The following is a 21,061-nucleotide window of genomic DNA, read 5'->3' as shown; positions in this document are numbered from 1 at the left end:
TGGTGGAGAAAGAGCTTACAAAATGATGTCACTATAACTTTTCGACATTGTCCATCGGAGAAATACCAGAGCATTTTTACATCCATGGAGGCTGGGGTCAGTATTATATTTACGGGAGCTTGAACAATTTTCTGCATCAAATTGTGAAGAAAAGTACACATTACTTAGAGGAATGAAGTCTTAATTTTCTAAATCTATCATTCATTGACAGATTATTCTCTTTGTTCTCAATTGCACTTGGATATTTTTCGTGAATGTTTTGCTTACAATGCCGTCGGAGAGATAGGTCTGCTCCTAAAGACACATTTTCAAGGTGTAAAGAAAGACTTGTGTTAACAATGTCCCTGTTCTTCTACTGTTTTATTCTCCTTCTGATTCACATTTTGTTCAATGGAGAGACTCATATCGACGTCTTAAATCACTTGTAGGGTCATCCGGAAACACCTCTAGGGCATAAATCCCACCAGAAAATTTGTTTTCATGTTCAGCTGGAACTTTTGAAAAGCATATGATGTGCATGTCTATGGTATCAATTAAGAATTTGGACATGTAACAGAAGCTTTGATTTGTTCCTTAAATCCTTTCCAAATTCATATAATTTAGAAATAATAAGTTGTGTACAGTCGCAGTTTCATTGAAAATCAAATCATTGAAAAATACATAGATCGTAATTTTGCATTATTATATAGATTTTTAAAACATTTTTCCTTTTGTAGAGAAATTACTTTTAAAAACAGCTATTATATTGTAAATATACATGTACCATTTTTTTCAATTTCTATGTCGCAAAAAGATTAAGGGAAATTTTTTATTTATTATAAAATGATAACGATTGGATAAAACTTGCTGGACTTTTACAATTTTTGTGTGAAATATGCTTGCATCCTATCCATACATTTCATACTGTTTCGTGCTTTGTTTAAAATATACCTAAATTCATGACTATATTTGTCTCTCATGACTAAGTAATTTCTTACATTTCTGTAAATATACAATAAATCAAGTATAAATGATTCATTTTCACTCTTCACAAAAGATGATTTACTGTCATTTCTGAAAAAGGTAATGATGCAGTTAAAACTATATACATGTGTCTATTTCTCAGTTAAAAATAACAGAGATAAAACTATATCTAAATTTAAACTGCACGAACAAATTTTATTTCGAAGAAAGAAATGTAAGTGAATACACTGTAAAATTTTACAACGTTCAAACGATCTGCAGTTTCGGTGATGTATCACAAGTATACGTCTCTATTATTTTTACGTTTTCTTGTCTTTCATGATTTTCCAAAACAGGCCATTTACATTAAAAAAAAACAGATTTATTGTGTGTGTTTTTTTAAAAGAGTTATTGTTTTTAGAAGATTTATGGCACAAAAAATCGAGGATCTGTTTCTTTGAAGGAGATGCATTTAATTCTTCATCGATATCGTGATGAATCCACATGCTCTGTTTAAGTTTGGTCCTCTGTAGAATTTGAGCATTTTAGGCAGCATATCAATATGTCAAGCATTAAGCAAGTTATCTAGGTGAAGATGAGAAAAAAAAATTTCACTATCATATATCGATGACTTTGACGCAATCCTCAGAAATATTTGCTTCCTCTGTTCTTGTACTTTCTGACGAAGAAATGGCCTAGGAAGTAAATGAAATACCGGATATTTTTGAGCTCATACGGGCCAGAGTCTCAATGCTATTTCCTGTTATATACATTGAATAATGAAAAATGATGAGTATCAACGTGCCCACTACTAAGAGGAATCAAGTCTACGTTTCCTGTATGTATTATCATCTGATGTATTGTCATCTGTTGATAGATGATTCTCTAGATTCTCATTTGTACATGTATAATTTCCATGTATATTTTGCTTACAATTCAGTTGTCGAAATTCGTCTGCTCCTAAAGACATTTGTTCAAGATGAAAAGAAAGACTTGTTTTAACAATATCCTTGTCTTTATAATGTTTTTCATCCACCAAAGATTTCCTGTTCAAATTATGTCCAATGAAAGAATCATGGCGACTTCTTAAATTACTTTTAGAATCGACCGGACCTACTTCTTGAGCAGGAATCCCATCAGAAAATTTATTTTCATGTTCTACTGGAACTTTTGAAAAACATTTTTGCGTGTCTCTGGCATCAAATGAATTCTGATGACATGCACAAAGATCGTTCCTCATGGTAGCAGAATTTGTTGATGAAGGTTTTTCATTGGAATCAAAGGTACAACATTCTGATCCATTTTGCATCTGTGGCTCCAGTATGGCTTTGATTTGTTCGTGTAATTTTTTCCCGATATTATCTGTTAAAAAAATATAAGTTGTGTATATTCATTGTTTCATTTTTTAAAAAAAAACATGAAAAATGCATAAATTCAAATCATTTAAAAGGATATACACATGTAGATCGTAATTTTGCAATTTATTAATAAAACACGTTGCTTTTCGTAGAGTGTATTTTTATATTAGCTATTAAATACATGTGTACCTTTTAGCTTTCAAATGGCATGACGAGAAAAAATAGGCGGAAGATTTGATGAATATTTATGACATAACAATTAATCATAAATCTTGCTGGACTACCACAGTTTTTGGGTTAAATATGCTCGATCCTAATTCATACATTTTAGACTGTTTCATGCTTTGTATAACATGTACCTAGATGCATGGCTTTACCTATCAAGGTTACTACACGTAGTCCATATAATTTATTTTTAAATTATTCATATTTGATAATTTTTCATTTTTGCTCAAAAGAGTAAGATTTTTAATTATTAAGCATTTGGCAAAGTTAAGAGATTTCTCATCGATCACTCGTAAGGAAAAAAATTCGCTTGGATGCTTACTAGTAAGATATTTACAGTGTATGAACAAAATACATGTATACTGTAACTAAAGAGATGTTTGTTTGTGTAAACTGAAATAAAGCTATAAATTATTCACAATTTTGAATAAAAAAATGATATGTAGTTGTATATATGATATGTATATGGATTTTTGTATTTTCATCACAAAAATCCATATACATATCATATATACAACTACATATCATTTTTTTATTCAAAATTGTGAATTTTCTAACAGAGGTTAAGTACTTTTTTTAGTTATATACCTGCTTTGATGTAATTAACAGCTTCTAAGATGTGCTTAATCAATGGACAAGTGGAGATAGTCTCGTCATCCTTGTTGTATGTCAGCAGATTTCTTCTCAGCAAGGGAAGCAGGTGGTTGAATTTATATTCTGCTACACTCTTACATCCTACAAATGACATGGTAAATTTCTAAAAAAAAAAATTGGTTTCTTCTCCAAAAATGTTATAGCCTTCATAATAAGAGCAAAATATTCTTCTTTATTCGACCTATTGTTAAATTTTTTTAGAAGACAAAAACGAAATAATAAAAAAAATAAAGGATAAAAGATCATAAAAATCAAAGCACGCAGTTTTCATTTGATTTATATTTCAACTATAATTTGGAGAGGATAATTATTTAAACTTAAAGAAAACTTACTTAACAATTTCGCGTTTGCTTTTATCGTCGATTTGCTGGTGTATTTTATAATAAAAAGAGTCTTCACTAAGTTGTCACTCTGTTCTTGGCTCAAATGTTTCCATCGATGCTGCAGCTGTGTGTCTAAATTGAAATGAAAAATAAAATCACAAAAATACCTTTGATACCCTTGATATTTTGAGAATTGTTTTTTAAAACTCAAGGTTTTAATTAAAAGGAAAATTAATTTGATAATTTACATGTGAATAAAAATAACCTTACTTATTCTTTCTGGATGAGGAAGAAATTCATCACTCAGTACCTCAACGATCTGTTTCACCATTAAATGTATAACCTCATCGACAGATATTACATTATCCTTCATCAATAGACCTGTAAAACTCATCAACGTATCAACATGTTAATATAAAAACTATTAATTTAGATATCTAGACGTATCCTAATCGTACAAATTATATTGAATTTGAAGATAAGTAAACGGTAATATACTAGTAATAATAAACAATGGATATATTTTCATGTTACTTTAACTTTTGATAATGATAAAACAATTGATTGCACAATTAATATTGGTCTGCAACCTGCATTGATTATAGCTGGTGGTATTCCTTCACAAAGTCTGACTACGTGTCGGCGAGCGTTAGTGACTTCATCAGAGGAGGGACATACGTCATTTAACAGTTCCAAACACTCTTCCTCTGTTAAAGCAGGGAGTTTCTGCATCCAGAAAACCCTCCTTAGCTCTGCAAATCGAAATTCATCCATTGAGGAAATGATCAGATAAAAGTTGCTACATTCTGTAAGAAGTGGTTTGATGACTTCTACATAGATTTGATCCCAGAGACTTTGTTTTGTTGAATCTGGAAGGTTTCCATCCGAGTCTGGTTTGGCCTTGGCTTCCTCTTGATGGTCATGGTGAAAAATATAAACATCGTCACAGTCTTTAAGAACCTTGATAACTTTTTGTATGCATTGGCAATTTTTATGGGAACAAACGTCATACTTCGGTATGTTTAAATACCCAGCAACAGTTGCAATGTATGCTTCGTATGTTCTAATGCATTGGAAATCAAGAGTGATTGTTTTCATTTTATCACTTTTTTCAGAAGTTCTCAAAATTCTTAGGAAGTTCTTCACATATCTCGTTTTGCCAACACTCTTGGGACCATAAATTCCGAAAATCTTGTAATGGCCACGATTCCAAGCTGCTTTAAAATTTTCTGTACATTGTACTCGTCCGACAAATATATCTTCCATTTCTATAAGATGTGACAAAACTGATACCAGTTTTTGAGTTTGATGTCCATTCACATATTACCCTATTCAATAAAAAATGAGTCATGTAAAAAGTCAAAAAAAACTTTGTTATTCTAGTAACCATTTTTGAATATATATATAGACATATGTTTTCTTTACGAAAAAATATAATCTATGTTATGAACTTCTTTTAATTACAGAAAAAGAGATTGACTTCCATAGAATAAACCTTCAAAGAAAAGTACAATTAACAACAATAAACTATCTGGATATCGCAACGACGCGTCGCAGCTTTATGACATTAGTACAGATATACAGAAGATAATAGTAAATCAAGTTGGATTAAACAAATCTAAATTATGATTTATCTATATTTTATTCATAAAATTTAACCATGCTCTATGCGTCGCTTCTTATTTAACTTTGCATACGAAACAGGTATTCGATTGAAAACCTAATCCCGACCTGAAGTTCATAATAATTACAAGTAGAAGATGATTTCTGTCTAACTCGTTCCCTTAACAAAAGAAATCATATTTCAATGATAAACACATCTATGAAAAGTTTGTCCAGGAAATGTGATTACATAAAGAAGGAGCTACTTAAGAGTGTTTTCGCCAAGATTTACTAGTATACATGTACAAGGAAATATTGATAACCAGTACTTCGGAGTTCTTTGTGTACTTCGGAAAGCAGTTTAATGCAGTTTGAATCTCAAACAACTTAATGTTTGATTTTATCCCAACAATTATACACATTTCATACACTCCATGCATTAATGCACGAAATTATAAAGTTTAACTTTAACAAGATTATAGAGTAGTTCTTCTATTTTAGCAACGTGCTTGTGTTTATTGATTATTTGTGGAATATGTTGAGTACTCAATCATTGTCAACTAAACATTTATGTAATTTATTATAAGAGGGGACAAAAAGATATTCTTTTTCCAATTTTACAAAATATCAAAACGTATACACAATGTATCTTTGCAAAAAGGGGAGGATAAGCCTCCTACCTACCCCCCCCCCTTTCCCCTCGGCTCCGATGCCCATGACATGTTAATTAAATAAGCAGTCATATGCTGAGATAAAACAAAGCTTGTATCCAGAACACAGATATAAATAGATCTGATATACACATTGCATATAGATGTGTCACTATACTTGTAAGTATATGCAAACAATGACGATAAGAAAATTTTTGTTATTTATAAACCAGACAAATCTCAAATTAACATTTATATCATGACAATAAATTGAAAGAACGTTTAACCATTTAATTAATTTACAATTTTTTAAATTTCCAGTGTAAGTTTTTACTTACCACCTCTGACGAATTCTTCTCCGTGGGCGTTTATTGACCTGTAAAAAGATCCCGTGCAAACATTTTATAAGAAATGAAGTTCAAGGTCATTTTCAGAAAGTCCATCTATATAAATAGATTTTGTAAACTACTAGAATTTTTAAAATAAGTAGATAAAACAAATACATGTGAAATAATCATAATTTAATTTACGCCACACAAACTATAATTATTAAATCGTAAAATGATTTGAAAATTGTACAAACAATTTTCTTATTCATAAAAAATCAATTGAATAAAATTATTGTACACAAACTAAATTTATTATACCCCCCGCTTGAAAAGTGGGGGTATATAGTAATCGGTATTTCCGTCCGTCCGTCCGTCCGTCCGTCCGTCTGTACGTCCGTCCGTCCGTCCGTCTGTCCGTCTGTCCGTCCGTCTGTTACGCTTTGGGGTACCCATCTCTTATCCTGCAACTCCTCGTCATACCAGTTGGTTGAAATTTGATGAAACTTTCACAGAATCCTTATTACATGTTGCCATTGTGCACCTCCTATTTTACTTTTTGATCGGACACATATTTTGGGTTTCCCGGCCACAGGAAAACATGGACTTTTTCACCAGTTATAACCATATGGGAGGCGGGGGGTATCATTTAGTGAGCTCATCGCTCACAGTACCTCTAGTTTATTATACCCCCCGCTTGAAAAGCGGGAGGGTATATAGTAATCGTTAATTCCGTCCGTCCGTCCGTCTTTACGTCCGTCCGTCTGTTACGCTTTGGGGTACCCATCTCTTATCCGCAACTCCTCTTATACCACTGAATGAAATTTGATGCAACTTTCACAGAATCTTTATTACATTTTGCCATTGTGCACCTCCTATTTTACTTTTTGATCCGACACATATTTTGGGTTTCCCGTAGCAAAACATGGACACTGCCATTTATACACATATGGGAGGCGGGGGGTATAATTTAGTGAGCCCATTGCTCACAGTACCTCTAGTTTTAATTGGTAAATCGATTTTACGATTGTAGACAGAGGAAACGAGTGATTTTGAGGGGGGAAATATACAATTTTTTAAGAAAAGTTTTAGAAATTGATCTGAAAATTTTTACAAACTGTTGTCTAAAAAATAATTTTTTCCCTCCAAAATTGAAATTTGATGTATGTATGCCGTCGTAGATTATATTCCTTGTTGCTTTCTTCAAAAATTATTGTTTTTATTCTTATTTTCAGAGTATCTGAGAGGCAGTTCACGTGAAAGTCCAAACTGAGTAATGATGATTGCTTTCTTTCCAAAACGAGAATATGATTTTTTTTTCATTTTTAGAGTTTTCGCTCCTTGATCATTAGACAATGTACCGAAGTGAACAGTTTTGCGTAAGATTTTTTAGTTTACAGAGTTACAAAAAATGCACATGTAGCGCATCACGTTATTATAATGTATAATTAACATGTCTATTGCATGATCTTATTTTTATATTCAGTTGTAAATAATACAGTGTATGCATTTTACTGGATTATTTAAAATATAAATTGGGCTCTTTCAACAATTAATTAAAATGGTACTGCAGAACTGTAGCTCTCAAAAAAAAAAAAAAAAAAAAAAAAAAAAAAAAAAAAGAAAAGAAATTTAGACATGCAGACCATCAATCCCCATTTTTTTTTCAGACCAGCGCGGTACAGATCTGCAGCTGACATTGTATATTTATATTATATTTAAATTCATTATATATTTATTCCGTCAAATCATTGCGCAATTAATCATAAAAAATACTGGAAAATACTTTTATTTGCCAAAGAGTTTATCAAATATAATGCCGAGTAGTATTTGAAAAAAATAATTATGTACATTTATCAATACTCATCTGATTTTTTTTTTTTTTTTTTTGCGATTGAAAATATAGCGTTTTTAAATACCTGGGATTTGTGTACATGTACATATTTTAAATTATTTTTATTAATTGTAAATTCTAACATAACTTTGCTATAAATTCAGTTGTTTTGCGTGAATATTTTACCCCCCCCCCCCCCCGAAGTTTTCCTACTGCTTTTTCTTTGGATTCCTTCTATTTCTGTATATAAATAGTTTTAATAATGAAAAATGTTTTACACGTATTCTGGAATATGTATGTTTCACTGATGAAAGAACTCATGTGCTTATGAAATCTTTTATACAGGAGGCCGGGAAAACTAGAGTTTAAATGCATGGTTCAGCAGTGTTAAGAAAGAAAATTGTTCTCATACAATAAAAAGTGGAAAATTGTTCTGTGCATATAGGTTTTTAATTATGGATCTACGCAACAAGAAATCAAAATACATTCTTAATATATACCTACATGTAGCACCTCAACGGATTTAGTACTGTCGACGTCTGGATGTGGTGATTTAAAGCCAATATTGTTGGGAGCAATAACCTCCCTATAAGGCCACAAAAATTCAATTTTTTGTTTGTATGTTGGACTCCGCATTCTCGCATTTAAACAAAACTATACGTCAAATAATATTAATTTTTAATTTCCCGCACCCAGAAAATTCTAAGCGAATTTCTATTCTATTTCCATTCTATTTTTTCATATTTTTATATTTTTAATTTGCTTACTGAGTTACTCTACAAATCAGGAAAAAGTAAAGACCTCTATATAAAAAAATCTTCTCGAATTGTTTATTATGTTCTTCCTAGAAATGCCTACATACATGTATAAGTACAGTGTAATAACGTTATTATTTAATCGCTCGCCGCCCGATCCTACTATTATTCTTCAGATGTCGAACAAGAAATTAAATTAGTTTGGTCTTATTTATATTTATATGTAGAATAAATAATTCATCAGATATCTTCGTGTTATCATTTCACAACAATTTCTAAGTCTTTGACTTCATTATATAACATTTTACCGGTATTCTTGCATCATGAGAAACTATACAAGGCGCTATTGTTAAAATCAATTTTCCAGGAAAAGTTGTAAAAAAAATATTACAGAAAGGACACTTACCCTTTCTCCTACATTGTACCTGTTTGTACTGAAATCAGATAACATATTTATAGAGTGAAATAATAAAGGAATAAGCAATCTTAATAATAATTTACTTACATTTTCAAATCATTCGTATTTATAAATATAGATGGAAAAAATATACTTTGAAATATCATATGACTTGTTTGGACAGAATAATTGAATGCTAACAAAAAAGTTATCTAACTTTGTTGATGTTTCTTATGCAAAACTAGAGGTACTGTGAGCGATGAGCTCACTAAATGATACCCCCCGCCTCCCATATGGTTTTAACTGGTGAAAAAGTCCAGGTTTTCCTGTGGCTGGGAAACCCAAAATATGTGTCGGATCAAAAAGTAAAATAGGAGGTGCTCAATGGCAATATGTAATAAAGATTCTGTGAAAGTTTCATCAAATTTCATTCAGTGGTATGAGAGGAGTTGCGGATAAGAGATGGGTACCTCAAAGCGTAACAGACGGACGGACGGACGGAAATACCGATTACTATATACCCTCCCGCTTTTCAAGCGGGGGGTATAATAAAGTATTCCAAAAATGTACAACTCAGAACACTTATCTAAAATAACCTTTGAAATTAAACACGTTACGAATAAGTTGACTATTTTCAAAAAGTAAAAAAGTTCTATTTCACATACCCTCTCACTAAGCATTTAGGATTCATTGTAGCCATATGCATGCAAATTTTTCGTTTTAGTTTTAAGCTGAATGAAATATGGAGGTAACGAACAGTTATAAAGCTCAACAGTCCTTTAAATAATTACGCGTATTTTTAGTTGAAATATTTAAACTAAAAATAACGCGTAATTGTATCAATCATAGCAAACAGATCTTTATATATGCCGGGGTATATCAAAGGTGGGATCAGGTGCAATGAAGGAGTAAGCACCCCTTGTCGATTGATCACACCCGCCATGGGCTGATTGTCATGTCCGCGCAAAAGAAAATAAAAAAAAAATCCGCAGACAATTTAATAAACAACACATAATAGCCTTCATGGATATGAGAATATCGATAAAATAATTCTGCCGTAATGAAAAAAAAATTCATTGCTCTGTGTGTGTGTGTCTCCCTCTCACTTAGCCTTTAAAAAACCTATAATGTAGATTTCCAGTCTATAATATACAGCATTCAATTAAGGAACACAGCGGGAGAAGCTATTGAAGGAAAATAGCTTTTACGGAAGATTTTTACACACTACTACCAGCATGTATATACCTTGATTAAATATTGGAAAACGACCCCAGCACGCATTTCGTCCATTCCATTAGCCAATTTCAAAGGTCGTCCTCTTGGCTCTGTGATGATTAAGCGTTTTGTTTTAGAATCACGGATAAAGAGTTTATCCATACATAGCGTGTTAGAATCTCATCGTTGGACAGGGAGGTCAGTACCCGGAAAATGCGTAGCTCCACTACTTTAAGAGGACTGAGGGTTGTGGCTTTTTTAGGCTATATTGATAGAAGAAGAGCTACATGTGCACATATGAAGATACCTAAAAATGATCAAATTTCAAATCTGAAATGTATGAATCTTTTTTTTGCCAAATGATAGTTACAGCTTATATCATATCTAAAAAATGAAGTTATATCTGATGGTAAATTTGTTGATGTCTCAGCCTCCTTAACTCCATAGGTCAAATACAAATTTACATTTTAGCTATCTGCATCGTTTAGGCAAGTGGTAACGTCCCTGTATGATTGGAAAAAATGTCGATGAGACGCAACTAGATAAACAATTAAAAATGATACAAATTTACCAATGTACAGCTTTTTAGTTTTGATTTCTTACCCTTCGTTACACAACTTTGAATAAAGTTATATATATCCAGTTTTCTTAAGAAATTTAACTTTAAAAAATAAATTTTTGCTAAACGTATTGATTTCCATGATATTGATAAACGATGTCAAGGAATTCCAGTTTGATTATAATTCATGTACATGTATAAACTTTTGTACACAAATTTCACACGCACAGTTCTTGTGGTGAATTCATACCTTAAAAAAACTGCCAAATAATTTGTCATGTGGGATAACTCTGATGGGTATACTTCATCATAAATATGCGTGTTGCAATTTTACAGATAAAGATAAACCTTTGCTTATAAATTGTATTTTAAATAAGGTACATGTATTTACAAAAGAATAATAAAAAAAAATCCGGAATTGAGACGGATAGGGTTTTAATTTTCTCAAATCTTAAATTTGCATTGTGACGTCATAATACATATAACGTCATACTGTTTGTTGTGTAGTCTATGCATCTACATACAAACATTTAGAGGCAATTTCTCTTGAGGAAATTTAGCATTTTCTTGCAAATAACTCTTGATTTTTGTCCAAAGGACACAGTCTTTGTTCTACCAGAGCTGCTTATATTTTTTGAAAGTTAAGAGGTGAGTGTATGCATATTTTTTTTTAACAATATAATCATATTGATTTATAATTGTTCTTTTTGGAAATCTAGTATTTTATTACGTAAAACGAATCAAAAGAATCTCAATTTAATGACATACCCCAAGTTTTTTTTGTTTTTGACGGTCAGTTTTATATATTGTAGCTAAGTCTTCACACAGCAATGTTTCCGGGCTGGTCTTGGATGATTATGGGCTTCCTGGAGATCCAGAAATGGATGAAAGAGGAGAAAATTAAGCCCCCCCCCCCCCTCCCCAAGAAATTTTTTTTAAAAATTACAATTACGAAAACTAGTCATTTTTAAACATTCGCATATAATACATCGAACACAGTATGCAATTAAATCAAAGAATCTTGATGTAATTTCTATCGGAAAAATAATAAGAAAAGTACGTTATAACTTTAATACATTCTAAAAAAAAATATTTCTTTTTCTTTTTTTCAAGAAACTTTATCATAATGTTAAACTGTGCCGCACCACCTCCTGTTATATTACTCCGATAGGAGACTGAGAATGAATACATTGTGTTATTACAAATATATATATTCTTACATATACTTATTAAGATGCTGTTGAAATAGTATTCAAATGTTTTTTTTTGTTTTTTTTTTTTTTTGTTTTTGACATTTCAGAACCCAAGCCTAAAAGACGAATTATCATTAACCCAGAAGATCTTGGTACAGATGTCGACACTGGTCTTCGAGAGGAGGAATTTGATGATTTAGTGTCGGGGGAAGTTGACCGCTTTATTGCGCAGATTCGAGCTTCTATGCAGAATGAATAGTGTATTTTTGTTTCATTAAAGATATTTTTACAATTAAATAAAAACCTTTTTTTTGGTATTTGTCGAATGATTTTAAAATATATAACATCTGGTGGAGAAATTATTCAAAATTTAATTATCCTTAAATTTGTGAAATATGAAAACAGAAATCAAGTTTAAAAAACATCGAAACAATACGAATGGAGAGCAGAGCAAACAAGAACCAGATGTGGTATCAGGTGCCATGGAGGTAGCTGCAGATCTGTAGGTCTTTCGAAAAAAAATATATTGACAGACCGGAGAGCTACAGTGTCGACCATTGTATTTATTGCGCACAAAAAAATGCGCTGTTTCTCGATTAATTTTTCCGTGTTTTTAAACTGTCATCTCAAAATATTACTAATCGTGTGTTCCTAACATATTCCTTCATTGTTTCTACATCAAAACATTCCTTATAATAGTTGTTAATAGCCCTCCTGGCCCTGAAATCGAGCTCATAGAAAATTTTATCTATATATACTGCCATTTTGGTTTGCAAGATATTTCGGTCCAACGAACGTCGTACAGATGTCAATTACGGGAGTACTTCATAGAGGAGTAAGGATTTTTTTTAAAATCTATCTTTTTTTACGATTGAGCTAAGAATTTTGGAAGAATTAATCCAGATTTAAGCGCAACTTTTTGTGAGCAATGAATAAACAGTTTTTTCGATGGGTGGCACTGTAGCTCTCTGGTCTATCAATATATTTTTTCGGAGAGCTACAGATCTGCAGCTACCAAGGAGGAATGCGCATCCCTTATCGGCCGATCACATCTACCAAGTGCGCCTTGTCGTCATCGGGTAAACGGAGATCCTCGCAGACAATCCATTGAGTAAATATTTCCATTGCTAATTTTTTTCTCTATGATAACTCTTTGAAAGCTAGCGGAGTTGATTTCTTGATAATTCTACCGGAATGTAAATTTGGGCTTCGCCCGTTATGCAAATTACCCCATGTTTCCCACTATTGTTGATGCCCTGGCATACTATACTAACTAGACAGTGATTCCATAAATAATTACCAATCTGATCAAATTAAGAACCTCGTTGATCTCTTTTTAATGATATATTTCTCGTTAAAACAGAGCAAGAAGGATTGAAATAATGGCCTAACAAGGGATCGTCATACATCATTCGACTTTTAAAATTATAGGATGGTTTTGCTAAGAAGGTCACTGTACATAATTATATCGACCTAAAACTTGAAATGTTCACTATTCTTCATTCAAGCATCAACTTCTTTGTCAATAGCTTGTCTCATTTTAGAAATTGTTTGTATGTAGAGAATGTTCGTGCTCTTATCAATTCAACTGGGAATAAACTCTATAAGTAGTTAAAGCTAAAAAAGTGGAAATCACAATATGACTGTAATGTTAATATTGTATTATCTCTAACCTCCAATGTTAAATGTTGAACAAGTAATCTTTGTGTTTGTGACTAATTTTATCGAGGACAAATATGTGGTCAAGAAGACGCGATTTAAATCGTAAAATATACTAGAAAAATTGTATATGATATAAAAATATGTGTTATTTTGATTAAATCTTTGTGCGCCGAGACTAAGAGAAAAGGGGGGGGGGGGTACTTTTATACAATATGTATATAAAGAAGTGGATTTTAAAACGAAGAAAGATTTACAATAACTTTATAGCAATTTGACTGAATTTTACTGCCATCTGTAAATTTTCTGAAACTCGATCATTTTCCACGAATACAGATAACTGCTTTTTATAAAAAGAAAAAAAAATGCTTCAGCCATCCAGTTGATAAATTCTTGGATTGGATCGCAACCCATTGAACATTTTCACCCTAAGAAAACTATTGTCAACTTGTTATATTGAAAATCACTCTCCATGAATAATTTTTTTATTTTTTTTTAAAAATAAAAACTGAATGCTTGAGCCAACTGATAATTTCTGGAACAGGAATGAAAAAAAATATCAAAAAAACCCTTGTCCGTCTACATGTATTAATATTTGTCTTATTTATACAAAAACCTTTACAAAATTTGTTTTCTCTTACAGTAATAAACTTACACATTAAGCAATTCTAAATAGGGGGGAAAATCAGGAAATATGCAAGAACACACTCTTTGTCTAAACAAGACGACGAATTAATTATATATAAAGGGGTTTACTTCGATTCATCCCTTAATCTTTGCCATATAAACAACTGAGTTTTTGTTGAAATTAAGGGGGAAAAAACAACAAAAAATATGTTTGAAAAATAAATAATTAATTGGTCATCCGCCATATTATGTGTTTAGATGGTGGATATGCTAGTCATTTTTACAAGTTCGTATAGACTTCATCAATCGAACATCAAATTTTAATTAGTGTGAGGCTTCATTATTTTCTTTTTGAGTGCGTGTATAGGTCAAGCTTAAGTTTGTTTCTTCCCTTATGCATGTTTTTTTTCTTTGTATCAACATTAAAGTTTGTCTTCATTTTGATATGTACAATTACGTTTACAATTGCATTAAATACAATATTTCAGCTATTTTTTCCTCCTTCGAAGGAATTAAAATTATGTAAATGTATGTACATTGTACAGAGCGTATGTATAAAGCGTACTCTACTGTTTGTGTGATTTTAAATGTTTCGAAGTAATGCATAAAACGTAAATGTTTTAATAGTAATATCATTACTTTTTGGTACAGGCAACAATTTTAGGCAGAACATGAAAGAATTTGGGCGGACAATTATATCTAATTGTATATATTCCTTTTATATTTGTAGAGTTCTTTGAAACAGATTAAAAATGACAAATAGGGAGGGAAAAAAACCCCTAGAAACTAGCACAGAATTTCAAAGTTGCGGGAAACTTAACACAACTTTACATGTATGTACTCAGTATTTGCCAAATATGTATAATTTTGTTTGAATGCATGTACGAGAGAACGGGTCCGGCGAGCAAAAAATTAAATTGGCGTGGTCTTATCAAGAAATATAACGAAATTTGCTTGTAAATTAATATTTTCCTCAGTACCTTATTTGATTGAAATACTCTTACTATTTACGTTTATATGGTCGGATATAGAAACAGAAACCCTTCCTCGATGATCGAAGCTAACTTAATAGAAAAAACAATTTAATTTTATACTGCCCTTGTAACAATTTAGCCCGGGCTCAAATACGTATCAAATAAAAATCAAATAATTATGTAATCAAATACGTATAGAAAATCTGGTGTGCAGAACATTTCATAAGCCTCTTTGACAAACGGCATCCAATCCTTGCAATCTTTTTATTCATCCTCACAACATAAGGGGACCCAAGTCCACTCGTAAACATCCGAAGGCAACCAATCGGAACGAACTCGGGTCCTACAACGTTAGGAGTTCTATGTCTACTGGTGGGTGTCATAAGACCACGAGTGGAGTCAAAACCTATGATGTGATATACTTGTACAGTCTCTATACATTTAATTAAAATATAGTACAAAAACTCGATTTGTAAGGGAAAAATATGTAAGTTGAAACGAAAATGTACTGAAATTCTCCTCATAAAGTGTTATAATTAAATCTAAATCAGCTGCCCTGCAGTCTAATTCAATAATAAAAATCAAAATAATTTATGACAAAAAAACATTTTCTCAAGTGCTATATTTTAATTCTTTAACTTTAAAACAGTCAAAACAGCATACAGAAAATCCTCCAATGATTTCAGAGGTTTTGCAGAAGGAGGCGGGGGCATGTCACATCTCGTCTTCAACTCTATTATGACGTCACAAAGCTTAGAACGTCATAATCTATTTACTGTGGATATCCTGTTTCTATAAACAATCTGTGGTTGAGCATTTTGTGTAGAAAATTATTGTAAAAATCTCTTGATTTTTTTTTTCAAAAATCTCTCGATTTTTGGCCTTCTCATATTTACCTTGTCGTATCCAACGTTGATTTTCAGGTAAGTGAAAGTTTAATTTTATTTATAACTGCCTTGAACTTTTTAAGGAAAGTATTCATTATTTTTGGTTTGATTCTATTTACTAGAGATATACTAGTACTTGCAATTATTACTTACTGTAATGGCAAATGGCTACCAAGTATATAATCAGCATTTATTTTAACTTTTTATAAACAAAATTATAAATTTTTGTAGGTCTAACAACGATGTTTCCCGGGTGGTCCTGGGTTGTTATGGGACTACTAGAAATCCAAAAATGGATGAAGGAAGAGAAAGGTCAGTGGCAAGTAGTAGGAACAAAATTAAAGCGATGTTATCTTTTTCTCCTCAGATTAAAATTCTGAAGTAGGCCTATACATACCGGATGTCACTTGGATTGGGGGTGGGGTGTTTCAATAGTTTTATCGTCATACAAATATATTTTAAAATGAAAAAAAAACAACTTAAACTTCGATTAATTCAAGGATGTTAATGTCCCTCCTCTTGAATACTTTTAGAAGACAGTTTTTTTCTTTTATGCTTTTCAAGGAATGTGTACAAAATGTAATTAATTGTGCCTCACTCCCTTCCGAAATACCTTCTTATATGGACCTTGGTATTGTTAATTATATTTAATATATATTTAGATGCTGTTGAACAAAACATGTATTTAACTGACCATATTATACCTTTCAGGACCCAAGCCTAAAAGTAGAATTATCATAAACCCAGAAGATCTTGGTACAGATGTCGACACCGGTCTTCGGGAAGAGGAATTTGATGCTTTAGTGTCGGAGGAGGTTGACCACCTTGTTGCGCAGATCCGTGCGTCTCTTCAAAATGATTGATGTAATTTATACAAAAAATATTTTGATTAATAAAACATTGTTAGATCGTTTTTGTACTATACAGGTGTTATGTACATGCTGCTTGTAAATTCGCCTTGCAATATTTTTGGTTAAAATAGCTAATTCAGAATATCAGTTTACTAGAATATAAATTTTTCTGACTAGTAACAAACAGCGCCCAGGGAAAATGTTTAAAACCACGACACATATTAAGTAAATAAAACGTGTAGGTGGTTTCGTTTCATGGTTTCAGTTGGTTTCTGTGAAATGTGTATAGTTTGCATAGGACGGTGTCGGAAGCAAACTGAAAGTGGGGGGGGGGGGGGGGCTAATTGAAAGGGGGGACTAAAACAACAAAAAAGGGCAAACCCCAATTTTCAATTCCTATGAAATCTATATCTTTGCAAAATTATTTGGGGGGGGGGGGGGGGAGTGCATGGATTTACCCCCCCCCCCCCCCCTTTCGATTCCGATGCCTATGGTTTGTTGATCAACTTTTCATGGTATTAGGATCATCTTGTAAATTTTGATTCTACCTCATAGCAGTAAATATAAAATTTACAACTGACACGAAAAATTGTCATGGAAATATCTAAATATGTATTAAAATCCAGTAAATAGACAATTTACAAAACAGTGAACATGGTGAAGCTCGACAAACTCTATTTGATGCAAAGACATGATACATCAAAATATTTTGTCGGAATTTACGCATTTATGATGAAAAATTACGCTTTACTGTAGATCTTGATAAATATTACATGTAATTCATAGTTGATTGCGACCATGGAATAATTTTGAAATATAAATGATCGGAAGTGCAATCGGAATATACTGTTTACCAGACCAAGAAATTTCCCTCAAGGGCAGAATCAAATCCTGAATTAATAACTAAATGGTGACACACAAACTGAGATCGATCAATGTACTTACCTCCTTGTATAGTTATTTTACTGGAGTAAAATCAATCAAAATATTATTGTCGAATACCTTAAATTAGACCAATTCTCTTTACTGCAATAATGGGGGTTAGTTTAATTGAAAGAGAGACAGATCTAGAATTGCAAATCGCGCCTACGTTTCAATTAAGGGATATATAAAATATGAGAATTTCTCAAGCTATACATGTACATCTATAAAGGGGTTCAAATATTAGTGAGGGATTTAAACGTTCAAAATGTAATAGGTTATAAAAAAAGCCTTTATGAGATATATAATGCGTTATAATCAAAAATAAATTTACCGTTAAAAAGTAATTTTATTTCTTATAATAAATAGAGAATTCATTTTGCTATTGATTAAAATTAAAAACTCAAAATTTCGCAATTACACAAAATGTGTGTACAAGTTATTACATTATATCGATCGACTAACCTATCATTTTCATTCACTAATTACAATTTCTAGCTCAAATATCGATCGAGAAATAATGTGAAAGATTTCTGCCTATTCCGGTTTCTATTCGATTAATGAAGACTATTTACGATAAGTGTAAGCTCTAGCGTTTTAAATGTAAATCGATGTGCCAATATTGGTTGCTTTAAGAGAAGATTTTGTCCACTTTAGGTGGCCAGGTACAATTTGTAATACACAGCAAAGCACAAGGTGATTTTTATTATTTTCTCTCGGCGTTAGCCGTGTTTCACTTATAGTTCATGGACATTACCGGAATTATTAACATATTACAATTCGGAGAAATGCTCAACTAAAATTTTTAGATATGATATCTTAAGCTGTCAAATATCATTTGACAAAGAAAAATTTCATATATTTTAGTTTAAAAATTTAAATCATTTTTGTACTTCTTTATATGGAACTCTTCTTCTAAAGTAGACCAAAATAGTCTGAAAATGGCCACAACCCCAAGCCCCTTTAAATTCGCTATATCCAAATCCGTGCACTTTTTAAATAATGATTATGATATCAAAATAACTTTAGAAAAGCCATATTTAAAAAGAGGATCGATTATGTACATGTACAGTTAACGTTATCAGTACACGTGGTATAAAATCTAACTCATCTAACATATCTAAAAGCATATCATTTCACTTAGAACTTCCCCATTTTTAGCCGGGCTTATTGCTCAAAGAGCAATTGCCGGCTTATGTGATCCTGTTCAAGACAGGATGTTAACCCCATAGTCGCCATTTTAAAGTTACGTGTAAAAATATAGTTCTTACTCTCAACCGCTTTTGAGATAATACAAACGCTAAATAAAGCAACAAAAATAAAACGAAGTTTTATCTAAATAAATAAACATATTTAGTACCTTTGAAAACTTCAGTCTTAAGTCAAAGAACATAGTTCATTAGTGTAAGGAGTTTTGATAATTTATATTCACTTGATAGATTTAAAATAATTTTTTTCATCAGAATTTTAAATCTGATTTTCTTTTTTTTTTAATCTGTTAATACAATATAAACGTATGATTCATGTAAGAAATTCATTTTACTCTGTAAATGAGCCCAGCTCTCTGTACTTCTGAGTACTTTGATTTTTTTTACTTATTAGACTTTATCTATTAAGGATCGCTATGTATTTCCGGGGCCCCTACTGTACCATATTTCCGGTTTGAGAAATGTACAATCTCTGAGATTGAAACAGACAAGTGCAATCAGAAAAGTCAATATCCAGGCGGGTAAATAATACTGTTTCGCAATACATGTAGGCCTATGTAATTGTTTATGTGACATTGATTCAGAGAGAGAGAGAGAGAGAGAGAGAGAGAGAGAGAGAGAGAGAGAGAGAGAGAGAGAGAGAGATGGAACTTTCCATCAGTGCTGGAATAAAAACTACAATATTTGCAGTCCTTTACATACACATCTATTAACATGCATGGCATCATCCCCAAAGTCGTTTTATAAACGATTTAATCGTTAATCAATTTGCCATTAACAGGTTTGCGAAATAAGGGACAAATATAGAATTTCATCGAATGGACCACTCAATTTTTCTGCTGAGCATGTAATACACCTGTTGCAAATTATGAAATAATCAGAAATTACTCTGCTAATTTTGTTCAGAACTATATTCTAGATTCCTTTGTTTTGCACAAATAGTTCATTGTTATCCTGAAAGTGGAAGTTCAATGGTATTGATACAATATGTTTTCTCCCCGTTTTTATTTTTCACATTCCCGCCTTTCCTCAGCAATTTCTGGATCCGCCAGTGAAATCACTTAATATTAATAACTTTGCATCTAGATTACATACGAAAGTATCGCATCAAATCAAGATGAGAAGAAAAGATAAATTTTACATATCCCTGCTACCATCCGCGGTCTCATACGCAATTCATTTTGATTGGATTGCACGAGCTGTTATCTACCACCAATCGGAATTTTATACCCACTCAGTTTAATAAAACATGGGAGATTTTTCCCGGTTCTGACGCTCATAATAACAGATTACCGAACAATCAACACGACTGCTCAGTTTAATCAAGGCGTTTCATGAAAAGATAATGGAGAATTGCTTCTTGAGTGTATTTACCCATGTGTCATAAAACTCCTTATCTTTGCAGTTTTACCTGCATTCAGCTGACGTTTTCCCTGATTATTGAACAGAACAGAAAGTCATATCAGGAACAGACTAGCTTTCTGCCGTTCAAGGAATTATTCCACAAAGATTGGCCCTATCCAAAACTATGCAAAATATTTTCATCTCATTTGATAAAATCTGGGTACTTAAAGAGACAAAAAAATTGTTAATTAGTATTCACATCTGAAATATAGAGAAAAAATAGTACCTATGTATAAGAAATATTGTATAACGTTAATAAATAAGCTGTAAAGATTCAACAGAAGACAAATATAATTGATTGTTTAGCGTTTCTTCGAGAATTTTTCACGAAGATGCCCAGATCCAAAATCTACTCTTCAACGTTGTTTAGGATCGGAAATCCCTGGCTAGCGAAGATTAGGGTGGGGGCTACAAATCTCAACCTTACTCAGAAATCCTTTAGATCGCGGTTTTATTTCGTACCAGCACCAACTGTGCATGGGACAAAGGCAGATCCA

At 32.0% G+C, this 21,061-nt stretch overlaps 1 protein-coding gene and 1 long non-coding RNA gene across 4 annotated transcripts; one reads left to right on the top strand and one right to left on the bottom strand.

The window, feature by feature from the left end:
* Positions 1 to 1,576: 1,576 nt before the first annotated feature.
* Positions 1,577 to 6,134, bottom strand: LOC134231759 (uncharacterized). Of its 3 annotated transcripts, none has more exons than XM_062713725.1 (6): positions 6,093 to 6,134; positions 4,093 to 4,770; positions 3,773 to 3,883; positions 3,512 to 3,634; positions 3,114 to 3,260; positions 1,577 to 2,304 (listed from the first exon to the last, which is right to left on the bottom strand). In XM_062713725.1, exons 2-6 carry the CDS (start codon positions 4,766 to 4,768, stop codon positions 1,754 to 1,756), a joined length of 1,608 nt encoding a protein of 535 aa, XP_062569709.1. In that variant the 5' UTR covers positions 4,769 to 4,770; positions 6,093 to 6,134; the 3' UTR covers positions 1,577 to 1,753. The 3 variants fall into 3 exon arrangements, with proteins under 3 accessions (XP_062569709.1, XP_062569710.1, XP_062569708.1); XM_062713726.1 differs by having other exon boundaries at positions 3,114 to 3,242; positions 4,093 to 4,830; positions 6,093 to 6,132; XM_062713724.1 differs by having other exon boundaries at positions 4,093 to 4,830; positions 6,093 to 6,129.
* A 10,270-nt stretch (positions 6,135 to 16,404) lies between these two features.
* LOC134231768 (uncharacterized) lies at positions 16,405 to 17,095 on the top strand. The gene is made up of 2 exons (XR_009984620.1): positions 16,405 to 16,492; positions 16,892 to 17,095. It is a non-coding gene; the product is annotated as an uncharacterized LOC134231768 (long non-coding RNA).
* The last annotated feature ends 3,966 nt before the right edge of the window (positions 17,096 to 21,061 follow it).

Source organism: Saccostrea cucullata, unplaced genomic scaffold, assembly GCF_032062105.1.
Source record: "Saccostrea cucullata isolate Sc308-1 unplaced genomic scaffold, CSIRO_AGI_Scuc_v1 ctg170, whole genome shotgun sequence".
NCBI classification, from domain to species: domain Eukaryota; kingdom Metazoa; phylum Mollusca; class Bivalvia; order Ostreida; family Ostreidae; genus Saccostrea; species Saccostrea cuccullata.
The sequence above is the reverse complement of the archived record's forward strand: the minus strand, read 5'-3'. Positions and strand labels throughout refer to the sequence as shown.

Bases quoted from the DNA above. Each gene is read 5' to 3' on its own strand.
- LOC134231759 (XM_062713725.1), bottom strand. From the start codon at position 4,768: ATGGAAGATATATTTGTCGGACGAGTACAATGTACAGAAAATTTTAAA. The intron at 3,635-3,772 runs GTAAGGTTATTT...ATTTCAATTTAG, and splicing joins TCCTCATCCAGAAAGAATAA to ACACACAGCTGCAGCATCGA. The intron at 2,305-3,113 runs GTATATAACTAA...TTTTTTTAACAG, and splicing joins TGTTAATTACATCAAAGCAG to ATAATATCGGGAAAAAATTA.